The sequence below is a fragment of the Fundulus heteroclitus genome, chromosome 4, assembly GCF_011125445.2.
Source record: "Fundulus heteroclitus isolate FHET01 chromosome 4, MU-UCD_Fhet_4.1, whole genome shotgun sequence".
In the NCBI taxonomy this organism is placed as follows: domain Eukaryota; kingdom Metazoa; phylum Chordata; class Actinopteri; order Cyprinodontiformes; family Fundulidae; genus Fundulus; species Fundulus heteroclitus.
In genome coordinates this window covers 34,143,161-34,155,702 of record NC_046364.1, presented here as the reverse complement: position 1 = coordinate 34,155,702, position 12,542 = coordinate 34,143,161, and the positions used below count along the sequence as shown (strand labels likewise).

General features: G+C 38.3%; 1 protein-coding gene across 8 annotated transcripts in view; it reads left to right on the top strand.

The window, feature by feature from the left end:
- The window catches only part of LOC118562987, a 137,333-nt gene extending 126,289 nt beyond the window's left edge, over nt 1–11,044 (top strand). Inside the window, exons 1-6 of one of the 8 annotated variants that reach the window (XM_036136444.1) lie at nt 5,405–6,148; nt 6,574–6,614; nt 8,843–9,192; nt 9,284–9,447; nt 9,610–9,697; nt 10,791–11,044. In XM_036136444.1, coding sequence (XP_035992337.1) covers nt 6,146–6,148; nt 6,574–6,614; nt 8,843–9,192; nt 9,284–9,447; nt 9,610–9,697; nt 10,791–10,891 — 747 coding nt within the window. In that variant the 5' untranslated portion in view covers nt 5,405–6,145 and the 3' untranslated portion in view covers nt 10,892–11,044. Of the gene's footprint in view, nt 1–5,404; nt 6,294–6,573; nt 6,615–8,842; nt 9,193–9,283; nt 9,448–9,609; nt 9,698–9,765 lie in introns of those variants that run through there. The other 7 variants (XM_036136441.1, XM_036136447.1, XM_036136438.1 and 4 more) reach the window with 7 other exon arrangements.
- Nucleotides 11,045–12,542: the final 1,498 nt, after the last annotated feature.

Below are 12,542 nucleotides of genomic sequence, written 5' to 3'. Positions count from 1 at the left end.
CAAGGCTGGACTATTGTAATTCTTTACTATCAGGAAGTCCACAAAATGCAGTTCAAAGCCTTCAGCTGATCCAAAATGCTGCAGCAAGAGTTCTGATGAAAATCAACAAGAGGGATCATATTTCTCCAATTTTAGCTTCCCTTCATTGGCTTCCTGTTAAATCAAGAATAGAATTTAAAATTCTTCTTCTAACGTATAAAGCCCTTAATAATCAAGCTCCATCATATATCAGAGCTCTGATTACCCCGTATGTTCCTAACAGAGCACTTCGCTCTCAGACTGCAGGTCTGCTGGTGGTTCCTAGAGTCTCTAAAAGTAGAATGGGAGACAGATCCTTTAGCTATCAGGCTCCTCTCCTGTGGAACCAACTCCCAGTTTTGGTCCGTGAGGCAGACACCCTGTCTACTTTTAAGACTAGGCTTAAAACTTTTCTTTTTGACAAAAATTATAACTAGTGGCTCATGTTACTCTCAGCTACCTTTATAGTTTTACTGCTATAGGCTTAGGCTACTGGAGTATATCAGGATCTAATTTTCTCACTCTATTGAGTTCTACTGTTCTTCAATTATGCATTATGTGTTGTCATTTCTGCTTTAACTTTCTGTTCTCTCTCTTTTCTCTTCATAGTAGGTACACCTGGTCTGGCGTTCTGTTAACTGTGACATCATCCAGAGAAGACGGCTCACCCGCTACTACCATCTAATGTAGAACAGATTACTAGATCAATGTGTGCTTCTGTGCTTTTTTGTTTCTCTTGTTGTGTCTCTGTTCTGTCTTCTGTAACCCCAGTCGGTCGAGGCAGATGACCGTTCATACTGAGCCCGGTTCTGCCGGAGGTTTTTCCTTCCCGCTAATGGGTGGTTTTTCTTCCCACTGTCGCTTCATGCTTGCTCAGTATGAGGGATTGCAGCAAAGCCATGTACAATGCAGATGACTCTTCCTGTGGCTCTATGGTTCCCCAGGAGTGAATGCTGCTTGTCGGGACTTTGATGCAATCAACTGGTTTCCTTATATCGGACATTTTTGACCAATCTGTATAATCTGACCCAATCTGTATAATATGATTGAACTTGACTTTGTAAAGTGCCTTGAGATGACATGTTTCATGATTTGGCGCTATATAAATAAAATTGAATTGAATTGAATTGAATTGAATTTCTCCAGGATTAATTCAGACTCGAATCGGTAATTTAGGAAGCTAGAGGGCACTGTAAGCGAACGATGGGCCGGAAATGACGTTTCTATCCATCTCCTGTGGCCATTGTTTACATTAGCTGGAGATAATCCTGAAGTTACACAAACACCATTAAATCAACATTAATTCTCCATATAAATGCTGTAATAACGCTCGTAGCACTCTGAACAATGGTAGAGCTAAAGAGGACAAGTTTTATATTTAAAACAGACCGTAGTTACGTATAACTAGGATATTAGCAGTAAGTTATCCGGGAGACCAATAGCTGTTCCTTTTATTTATCATCAATTCTACTGTAGGTTTGCAGCAGACAACATAAATTGTGACTGTTAAGGGTGCACAAAGGTTAAATGTGAAAACAAACATCGATCTGAAGCGAGATTGATTTTAACGAAAACCATTATTATTTTATTTATTTAAAAAAAAAAAAATCTTTTTATTGTCTTTTCGTTTTCTCTGCAAGTACAGAAGCAAGTTGGATCGGCTTCTTCAGGTTTTTCAGATTTGTGTACATCTGTTGTCATATATGATGTTAATAAAAAAAAATAAAAATTACGAAAACTGTCCAGCAGCTTTATTCATAGTTTTTGCTTTGACATCGACATTCGGTTCATATATATATATATATATATATATATATATATATATATATATATATATATATATATATATATATATATATATATATATATATATATATATATATATATACATATGTGTGTGAATATACATATACACGTGTGTGTGTGTGTGTGTGTGTGTGTGTGTGTGTGAATATACATATACACGTGTGTGTGTGTGTGTGTATAAAGGTGTTCGTGTATGTAGTAATAAAAAAATATATAAAAATGTATGAGTGGCAGTGTTTTGCAACATAAATCCTATCAGAATATTCTATTACTTTTAACCCCACTAAGGATATTTAAATGCACTGAACCGTTTGTTATAATAGATAGTTTTAAAGTTTTCAGCAAAAACAAACAAAAAAACGTGGAAATTAGTTAAATATTCAGCGACTTATAGTTGATTAAAATTGATTTTGCGCCTGGTCAACACATTACACTGAGCAGAGCTGTCAACCGACCCAAGATGGCGCCCCCAAATCTCGTCAGCGCCCATAGGCGAAAGCGGTCGATGCGGGGTCCACTCTTTATACTATGCCTATGATTTCTTCCTCTTTCTACCCAACGCGCATCCGCGCACCCACTAAAAAAACAAAAACAAGACGCATGTAATACATGGTTTATCTCGGATTACACGCTCCTCCGTTTCCTGACAATGTAGCGGCGTAAACAACCCTGGTCACGTGACGTCCGAAACTCGTTCGATGGTGAGCTGGACCCATATTTGGTCATTAGCAATGCGTCAAAGGTATTACGTCATTAACATTCTAGAAGTTACATCGGTTATGATGTCACAGTGAATGCCACTGCATAAGCTTGGTTTTAAAGTTCTAAATCTCATTGTCGAAGAAAGACAGCAACAGAGCGCTTCGGAAGAGCTTGCAACCATCAAGATCGGAAGAAAGATTGGAAGAAAGTCTTGTATTTCGATCACCATGGAACCAAGAAGATCTGACAGATATTTTACAACTATGAACAAAATTCGAGTGGACAAGGTGTACAGCAAAGAGGATTATGACAACGAAGTTGCACAGAAAACAGCGATGCACAGATATGAAAGAGAGAAAGAGCACGAACTTCAGCAACAGATGATTGATATTGAGCGTCAAAAGATGCAGTTAGAAAAAACAAAGGCGACTCGACAGAGATTTATAAACAAGATTTATGCTGATCGCTATGTTGAACAGTCAACGCAGAAGAAATTTGAGCAAGAGCGGCAGAAAAAAGAAGATATGGAGGCATCAAAGAGAAGGGATGGTTTCAAGGAATCGGAAAAACAAGAAATAAGAGAACGCCACCGGAGAGATGTGATAAACAAACAGGCTTTAATGAAAGAAAGGTTAGAGGAGATAGCATTGCTTCAGGCCAAGAGGCAACAGGAGAAAACTGATTATCTAGACAACAAAGAGGAATATTTGATCAAGCCATCAACAACTTACACAGATTCTGAACTGTACGCTTTTAGAAAAAGCCAGTCAAAGCTGGTGTCTGATCAACTTGCTGACATAAAAAGACAGAATCTTGATGCAGCATTTCTAAGAGAGAAGAAATCCTTAGAGTCTATGAAGAGTAAAGTCACCAAAGAACTGCACGAAGAAACAGAAAGAATATTCAGTCATTTCCAGCTCAGAACGAAAGAGATTAAGGAAGTCAAAGAGATTGAGGATGCTGACAAATATCCTGACATGAAGTTTTTGCCTGACAACCAAAAGCAGCTGGATGATGAGTTGCTGTCTTATCAGGCTGAAGAACCTCGGAAAATCAGTGTCACTTCAGATGATCGTGAGACATTTATTTCAGATGCAAAAGTCAAAGTAAGGCAGCCCAGACCTCCAGAAACTGCGAATCCCAAAAACTCCTCTCGTCGATTGATTTCACACAGAACTGCCCGACTGAGACACTCTAGCCCTACAAGCTGCTTAGCCCAACCTCTGAATGTTAGAGATACAAAGATCAATCCCAGAAACAACCGTCAGCAATTGATTTTGGAGAAAAATGCCCAAAAAACCTCTCCCTCTTTCAAAGTCCTTAAACAGCATGAACTTCAAAATTTTATCGTCCAGTCCAAACACCCACATTTTCCATTCATTTTAGATAAGGATGCCCAAACGAGCTCCCCAAAACTTCCCAGCATTAAACCGGGGCAAATCCAAGGAAGAAATGGACCTTTCAAATCTGGACACCAGCCCCTTCCTCTTATCAAGGAAACAATCAAGATTGTGAACTTTACGTTTCCAGGCAGTTCTAAAAAGTAATCTGTTTTTAGGGGCAAAACAGGTTCTCTCTGGGTGCTTCAGCTTTTGCAACTGTGCAAAAACTTATTTCCTCTCATTTCCCCTCAAACTGAAAAAAAAAATAAAATTTAATAAGATGAAAAAAACAGGTTCTCTCTGGGTGCTCCAGCTTTTCCTAATGTACATTTTTTTTAATCAGCTGTAAGACTTAAAAGTAATTTGTTTTTTTACGGCCAATTTTTCCGATTGGCTTAAAAGGCACATGAAACATTTCTTATCAATGTGAGACATTTTAAAAAGCTACCATCAACAGATGGTAGCCTTTAATGTATGGGTTTCTCTTTGGGTGCTCCGACATTTTCCAAAGTAAAGAAAAAACATAATTTCCTCTAATTCCCCCTCAAACTGCAAAATTTTTTTTTAATAAGATGAAAAAAATAGGTTCTCTCTGGGTGCTCCAGCTTTTCCTAATGTAGATTTTTTTTTAATCTGCTGTAAGACTTAAAAGTAATTTGTTTTTTTTAGGCCAATTTTTAAGATTGGCTTAAAAGGCACACGAAAAATTTCTTATCAATGTGAGACACTTTAATGTATGGGTTTCTCTTTGGGTGCTCCAACATTTTCCACTGTAAAAAAAAACATATTTCCTCTCATTCTCCCTCAAGCTGCAAAAAAAAAAAAAAATGTAATCAGATGAAAAAAAAAAAAACAGGTTCTCTCTGGGTGCCCCAACTTTTCCTAATGTAATTTTTTTTTTAATCAGCTGTAAGACTTAAAATTTAATGTATGGGTTTCTTTCTGGGTGCTCCAGCTTTTCCTAATGTAATTTTTTTTTAATCAGCTGTAATGTAAGACTTAAATGTAATTTGTTTTTTTAGGCCAATTTTTACGATTGGCTTTAAAGGCACACGAAAAATTTCTTATCAATGTGAGACATTTTAAAAAGCTACCATCAACAGAAGGTAGCTTTTAATGTATGGGTTTCTCTTTGGGTGCTCCGACATTTTCCAAAGTAAAGAAAAAACATAATTTCCTCTAATTCCCCCTCAAACTGCAATTTTTTTTAATAAGATGAAAAAAACAGGTTCTCTCTGGGTGCTCCAGCTTTTCCTAATGTAGATTTTTTTTTAATCTGCTGTAAGACTTAAAAGTAATTTGTTTTTTTTAGGCCAATTTTTACGATTGGCTCAAAAGGCACACGAAAAATTTCTTATCAATGTGAGACATTTTAAAAAGCTACCATCAACAGATGGTAGTTTTTAATGTATGGGTTTCTCTTTGGTTGCTTCAACATTTTCCACAGTAAAAAAAAAAACATATTTCCTCTCATTCCCCCTCAAACTGCAAAAAAAAAAAAAAAATGTAATCAGATGAAAAAAACAGGTTCTCTCTGGGTGCTCCAGCTTTTCCTAATGTCATTTTTTTTGATCAGCTGTAAGACTTAAAATTTAATGTATGGGTTTCTCTTTGGGTGCTCCGACATTTTCCACAGTAAAAAAAAGCAGCAGCTCGGATTACCCACCCTTTTTGGAGTCCTTGGAGGGGGTTCTGAAGAGTACCCCTCCTGGGGACTCCCAGCGTTGTGACTTTGAGAGGATTTATAAATTAATCTGATTGGGTGAAAAATGACAGAAAAAGTGTTGATTGGCTATGGGTGGACAGAGCTGTGACTTGTGGGCAATAACGGAGTAGGTCGGCACTTTTTTTAATGACACATAAGGGGCGGCACAAGCGGTATAAATAAATAAATAAATAAATAAATAAATAAATAAATCTGCGCCCCAAAAGCGCTCACACTTGTCCTGCAATTTTGATAGGTGTGGTGCCCCAGTGCCCCCTATTGAGAAGCCTCCAAATAGGCATCATTTTATATTTGTCTTCTTTTAAGATCAAACAAAGAACAATATATTTTTTGGAATCGATATTGAGTTTTGTTTTGAAATTAGAAGTTGTTTTGCGTTCTGATCTTCTCTCTGTGTTCCATTGCTTTCGCCTGAGCCCTGGATCTTTCTCCTTTTTTGTTGTTGTTGTTGATTACTTTCCCCTGCAGTGGTTAGGTTGTTGCTTCTGTTTAGAGAGGAACGTGCGCTACTATGGTACGATGCCATCCGTCATGTTTAATTTATAGGTTTACATTTCTTTAACCAACAATGGCGGACAAATTGAAATCAGAGGCGCTTAGGAAGCAGAGCACGGCAGAGCAACAGGAAGGGCATCTCGGGGTGAGGCTGGACTGGAGCGGTAATAACAGCGGGTGTTAATTTTACTAAAATACATTAAATATATTTGTTTGATGATAATCGCAATGGTAAAAAGCATAGTTGACCAAATTCCCATTCAGTCCCTTGTGTCCATTCTATCCTGGATGCTAGGGATGCTCGGGGATTTCTTAGATTCCCAAGTAGAATTATTTTGTTTGAGAATGTTTCTTCTTGGGGGAAAAACTTTATTTTCTGTAAAAAGTAGTCTTAAATAAACATTTGCCACAAGCAAGCAGAACCTTACTGTCTAATCTCTTCAGGATCCTTCAAATAATCAGCGAGATGAGAAACCCAAGGAAAGGTGAGAAGTCATTCAACAGAACCAACATGTCTATTACATAACATGTCACTAATCTGGATGCATTACTAGTATTATAACATTTGTTTTTTGGTCTGGGTTTTGCTTTCTTGGAAGAAGTTTGTCTGGTTTTGACAACAGCATAGCCTATAGACAATATAAAAACTGTGTTTTTTTTTTTTTTTTTTTTTTTTTTTTTTTTTTTTTTTTACATTTTGCATTTAACGTGATGCTTGTAACTCGTCCTGAAACGGAACACTTCTTATTTAGTTTTTTCCCACAGCAATGTCTTGGTAACATTCATGTTAACCTCATTGTAACTTCTCAAAAAAATTGCATTTTAATGAAGACAATGTCTGATCAAACATACACATGCCCCAAAAGCCATAAAGTCAAACTGGGTTTAAAAAAAAAAAGGCACTGTGGACAGGAACATGCTTCCGTGTGCTTTGCCTGTAGGTTACCATTGCAGAATCTTACCTTTATTTACCAGTTTCACACATTTTAAATTAATTGTGGATTCTCCACACATTGTCAAAGCTATACACACAGGCTTAAACATATACATGCACCCGCGCTAATATTTGGATGGATGTCTCTTAGTAAGTGGCACCTCTATCACATGCTTTTTGAAAGGCAAGGCAAGTTTATTTATAAAGCACTTTTCAGTAACAAGACAATTCAAAGTGCTGTACATGAAAAAAACAGAGGAAAGCAAAGCATTACAGAGACAGAGGGAAATATTACAGAGGCTAGCACATCGCATTGGAACAGTAGCAGCAGGTCTGATGCAGTATAAGACAGGTTGGACAACATTAACAACACTCAAAGGCAACTCTAAACAAATGTGTTTTTAACATTGATTTAAAGGAACTCAGGCTTTCCACACTTTTACAGTCTTCTGGGAGTCTGTCCTAGATAAGTGGAGCATAGGAACTAAATGCTGCTTCTCCGTGTTTGTTCTGGTTATGCAGAATAGGCTGGAGCCAGGAGACCTGACTGGTCTGGAGGGTTGATACACTGATAACAAGTCTGTGATGTATTTAGGTGCTAAGCCAGGCAGGTATTTATAGACTAACAGAAGGATTTTGAAGTCTATTCTCTGAGATACAGGGAGCCAGTGTAAGGACTTTAGAACTGGGGTGATGTGCTCTACTTTCTTAGTCTTAGTGAGGACGCGGGCAGCAGTGTTCTGGATCAGCTGCAGCTGTCTGATCAGCTTTTTTGGCAGATATGTGAATTGTTGCAATAATCAATTGGACTAAAAAGAAACATCAGCAAGCTTCTGACATAGGTCGAGCTCAGTATTTAGCCACTCTTCTTGACCGAATTGTTGGGGTTGATTTAAATTGGTTGGCTTACTGGCACAGAGCTGTCTTTCTGGCAGAGTATGAATATTTTTGTGTAACACGGTGTGTCAATTCCAAACAAAACTTTGATGTTTGTTTGGGATGATTGTCCTGGTTTAACATCCACTTCCAGTTTCAACCATCTTCCCCCCGAACTCTCAGCCTCAGACGAAAGGAAATTGGTTAGGAGGTTCAGAAAAACCCAGGAACCACCATGGCTCAAGCCATCCACAATGAAACTAGTTTTACTATGAACTGAAAGGGTGTCAACAAAGAAGAAACTCAACTGAGCTTTGAAGCACAAATGAGCCAGCTTCCTTCTGGAGAAACAGTTTATGGCCTGACAAAACACAGATCGAGCTAACTGCTCATGGAGACAAGAAATATGTTTGTTTGCAGGTATCCGTGCAACCCTTTTTCTCAGATCAGAGGGACTTTGCAGGATCATGCATTGCCTTTGCTCTTAATAATGCAGCTTTTGCAGCTATCTTGGCACAGGAACTCATCATCACATTTCACTCGTTCTGTAATCCCATATTACGCTTCACGGTTTGCACTGGTTACTGGTTTGTGAATGCCTCCGGAGGTGCATCAGGGGCATAATATTTGTGGAGGGACTTCAAACCCCTATCAGGACCATTCAGTTGATTGCAAGGTGTAACAAACACCTGTAGATCTGAAAGGGGCTCCAGTTTCAACAGTGTGTAAACAAAAAAAGAAAAGAAAATCAATGCTTATTTTAAAAATTCATTGACTCTCACACACCGACACACACACTCACTGATGCCAGTCAATTACCGATGCTCCCAATAGGAACTTGTTATATGTGAAAAGCACAAATGTTCACTGTGGCTATTTCTCCCATTCCAACCTCTCCCACAGAATAGGCAAGACCAAAGAGCTGTCAGGAGACATCCGGGACCAGATAGTGAATCTGCACAAAGCTGGAATGGGCTACAGGACCATCAGCAAGAAGCTTGATGTGAAGGTGCCCACTGTCGGTGCGATTATTCGAAAATGGAAGAAATATAAAGTGACCATCAATCGCCCTCGGTCCGGAGCTCCATGCAAAATCTTGCCTGAGGGGATGAGGATGATCATAAGAAAGGTGATGGATCAGCCCTCAACTACGCGGGAGGAGCTTGTTAATGATCTGATGGCTGTTGGGACCACAGTCACCAAACACACCGTTGGTAACACGCTACGCCGCCTTGGCTATCAGTTTAAGAAAGGTAAATACTAATGTTTTTTCGCTTAACTGTCCGGTTATGCCATATCTTTCTGTGTAAACTGAGGGTTTCTCTATTTCATGTCGTTTACCAGATTCTCTCTCAAGAGAGCACAGATCGTTCAGCTCATCGTTCGGTGAGTCTGCAAGCAGTCCAGACCATTCCCTCTCCTCCCTCTTCTCACCCAGTTCCCGTCACTGGATCTATGAAGACCACCCTAACAGGAAGGTGCATGATGATGATGATGATGAACCCATAGTGAGTGCATTCTTTTTTCTTTGAAATAAAGCTGTATGTGAAGACTCTACTACTTTCTTTTATAGAAAGAGCATTTCTTTAGTTCTTCTGAGCTGCCAGCTAATAAACCTCCTGTTTGTTTCCCCCTAACCCCGCCCCTGTCTCCTGGCCTGTCTGTCACAGATGAGAAGTGACGGTTCTGACCCCGAGGAAGAAACAGAGGAAAATGTGAAAGGTGCAGATCAAGTGGCAAACATGGAGGAAGAGAAACGTAAACCTTCCAGTTAACACACACACAGCAGAAGCACACGGCGAATTGAAATTCCTCCTTGTTTTAAGTCTTCAGGTCATCAGGGCATAATGAAAAATATCTGGTCTTTACTCATCATGTGCTGCTCGTCTGAGGTGCCACCGCAGCATTGGAATCAGCTTCAGGCCTGGTCTTTGAGCCATTGCAGCAGCTTGATAGTTATTCTCTTTCTACAGTTCCTTTGTAGATATGATGTTGTGTTGGGAAAACGTTATATTTCATGGCCCACCAGCTGTCAGACAATGTTTTGGTCATGGAGTCAAGTTCATGGCAGAGTTAATGGCTGCTATGTACCCAGGAACTGTGGTGGCAAAACAAGCCCAAATGATTAACTCTCCACTACCGTGCGTGTTAGAAAGTATGAGGTACTTATGCTGATATGCTCTGTTTGTTTTTTTTATACAAAGAGTTGTGAATGTGGCTCATTTTGGTGCAGCTTGGCAAACCTGAGTTGTGCTCACATGTTCTTCTGAAGATGCTTTCTCCTTGCAACCCTTCCAGACAATCCACGTTTAATTCATATTTTCGCTGCACTGTCATGCACTTTAACAATTATTAAGCTAACTGATGTCTGTAAAGTATATCATGGAGCTTTTTCATTTCTTTTTGTTTATATTAGCGATTGCTTTGGCACATTTCACAGCTTGACCTTGAGAGGATTTCACTTAGGAGTCCGCTGCAGGAAAGATTAACAACAGTCTTAAAGCTTCTCCCCTGAATAATGTGAAACAGGCTAAAATCCACATCTGTATGCTCCTACATTTATAGAGGCGCTCCTACAGGGTAATGATGGTTGAATCATGAGCAGCTGGCTGCTACTTTCCTCCATAAATGTTATGGTTTCTGTAGGAAGGGTTTACTTGTTGAGAGCTTCTCCATTACAGTATACAGTAAATTGAAAAATCTGTAAGGAGCTTCCTAAGGAGACAATTAGCATGGTTGAGATGACATGTTTCATGAATTGGCACTTTATAAATAAAATTGAATTGAATTGTTATTACTGTTATGTTGTTTTAATATTGTTGTGATGAAGGAGAGCCACATGTTTCTTTAGGAATGATCAACTGTTGCTGTTCCATCTTTTTCGGATACAACAGCTTCCTCTGCATCAGATGTCCTCATGAAATGTCACCGCACACCTCTTCTACAGGTTAGGTACTTAAAATGTCCAAAGTCCATATGTACATGTTACATTGTGTGTTATTGTTTACTTTCCAACTGGTATTTAGCTCTCTTAATTTCATCTTAAAGACAAATATGTGGATATTTGTCTATATCCTGTGTTGTTCAATGAAAATACTTGCTGCAGTAAAGGTGTTTTTGTATTGAGTATACATATATATGCGTCTCAGTGCGTGATGATTTTAATGTAAAGGACAATGACACAAAAGGTGGAAAGAATAAAAAGGCAAGATTTTGCCAGGAAAGAAGCTTTACTCAATAACATTCATAAAGTGTTGATGTGGCTGTTTCTGATGCATGTAAATTCACACAAACTGCAAACTGTAGCATTTTCCACAGAGAGCAATTTGTATATCGACTTTAAATATATGTGATAATACATTATCTTGGCAACAAGCTTCCCAGAAACCTATATTCTTTTTAAAAAATTATATTTTTTACCAATCTGTCCTTTTTATCAGCAGCTGATAAAAAAATCTGATTTATTATGCCAAAGAGGATGGAAAAAGCAACAAGCACAGCTGCAACTTGTCCTCCAGCAGGTTTATCTTTAACAACCGAGTACGCCTGAGAAAAATCAGTGAGAATAAGGACAGATCCATACAGCTGAAATCATAAGGAACTCCGAAAGCTGTGGAGTTATATTACTCTTGAAATGTCATCAGTTGTAGTTGAGCATGGGAGTCCTTCTAACAGCAAACATATGGCATGAATGAGTGACATCTTGTCTACATTCATCCATTCATACATCCAACCCGGATAAGCGGAACTTCTCTTCAAGTTCAATAATTTGTTAACAGAAATAAATTAACATCCAGAGAACTCCACTATGGAATGCTATTTATCTGAATGAACACTATATTTCAATCAACAAATCCTGTCTACTAGGCTAGTGAAACTTAACTAAACTACTAAGCAAAATTAAGATAAAAATAGAAGCTATAATATGGAACTATGTACACAAAAGAAACAAAAAGACAAAATATTTGATAACCATCATCAGAATGATTCAGTGAATCCTGCTTCTCAGGAGATCTAAATTGGAGAACCAAAGTTCATCATGGAGAACCAAAGTTTAGAACATTTGGTGTGTGTTTCACAATGCAAATTTGAGTTATATAAAAAGTTGTTCGAGGAAATAAAATTTTAAAGAATGATTTGCTCAGAAAAAATCAATAACCTTTAGGAAACTTGATGTTTTAAATTAATGTGATTATTTCTCCAGGAATAATTCAGACTCAAATCGGTAATTTAGGACGCTAGAGGGCGCTGTAAACGGACGATAGGCCGGAAATGACGTTTCTAGCCACTTCCTGTGGCCATTGTTTACATTAGCTGGAGATAATCCTGAAGTTACACAAACACGATTAAATCGACATTAATCTTCCATATGAATGCTATAATAACGCTCGTAGCACTCTGAACAATGGTAGAGCTAACGAGGACAAGTTTTATGTTTAAAACAGACCGTAGTTACGGGAGACCAATAGCTGTATACTAGTTCTATGCTGTTCCTTTTATTTATCATCAATTCTACTGTAGGTTTGCAGCAGACAACATAAATTGTGACTGTTAAGGGTGCACAAAGGTTAAATGTGAAAATAAACATCGATCTGAAGCGAGA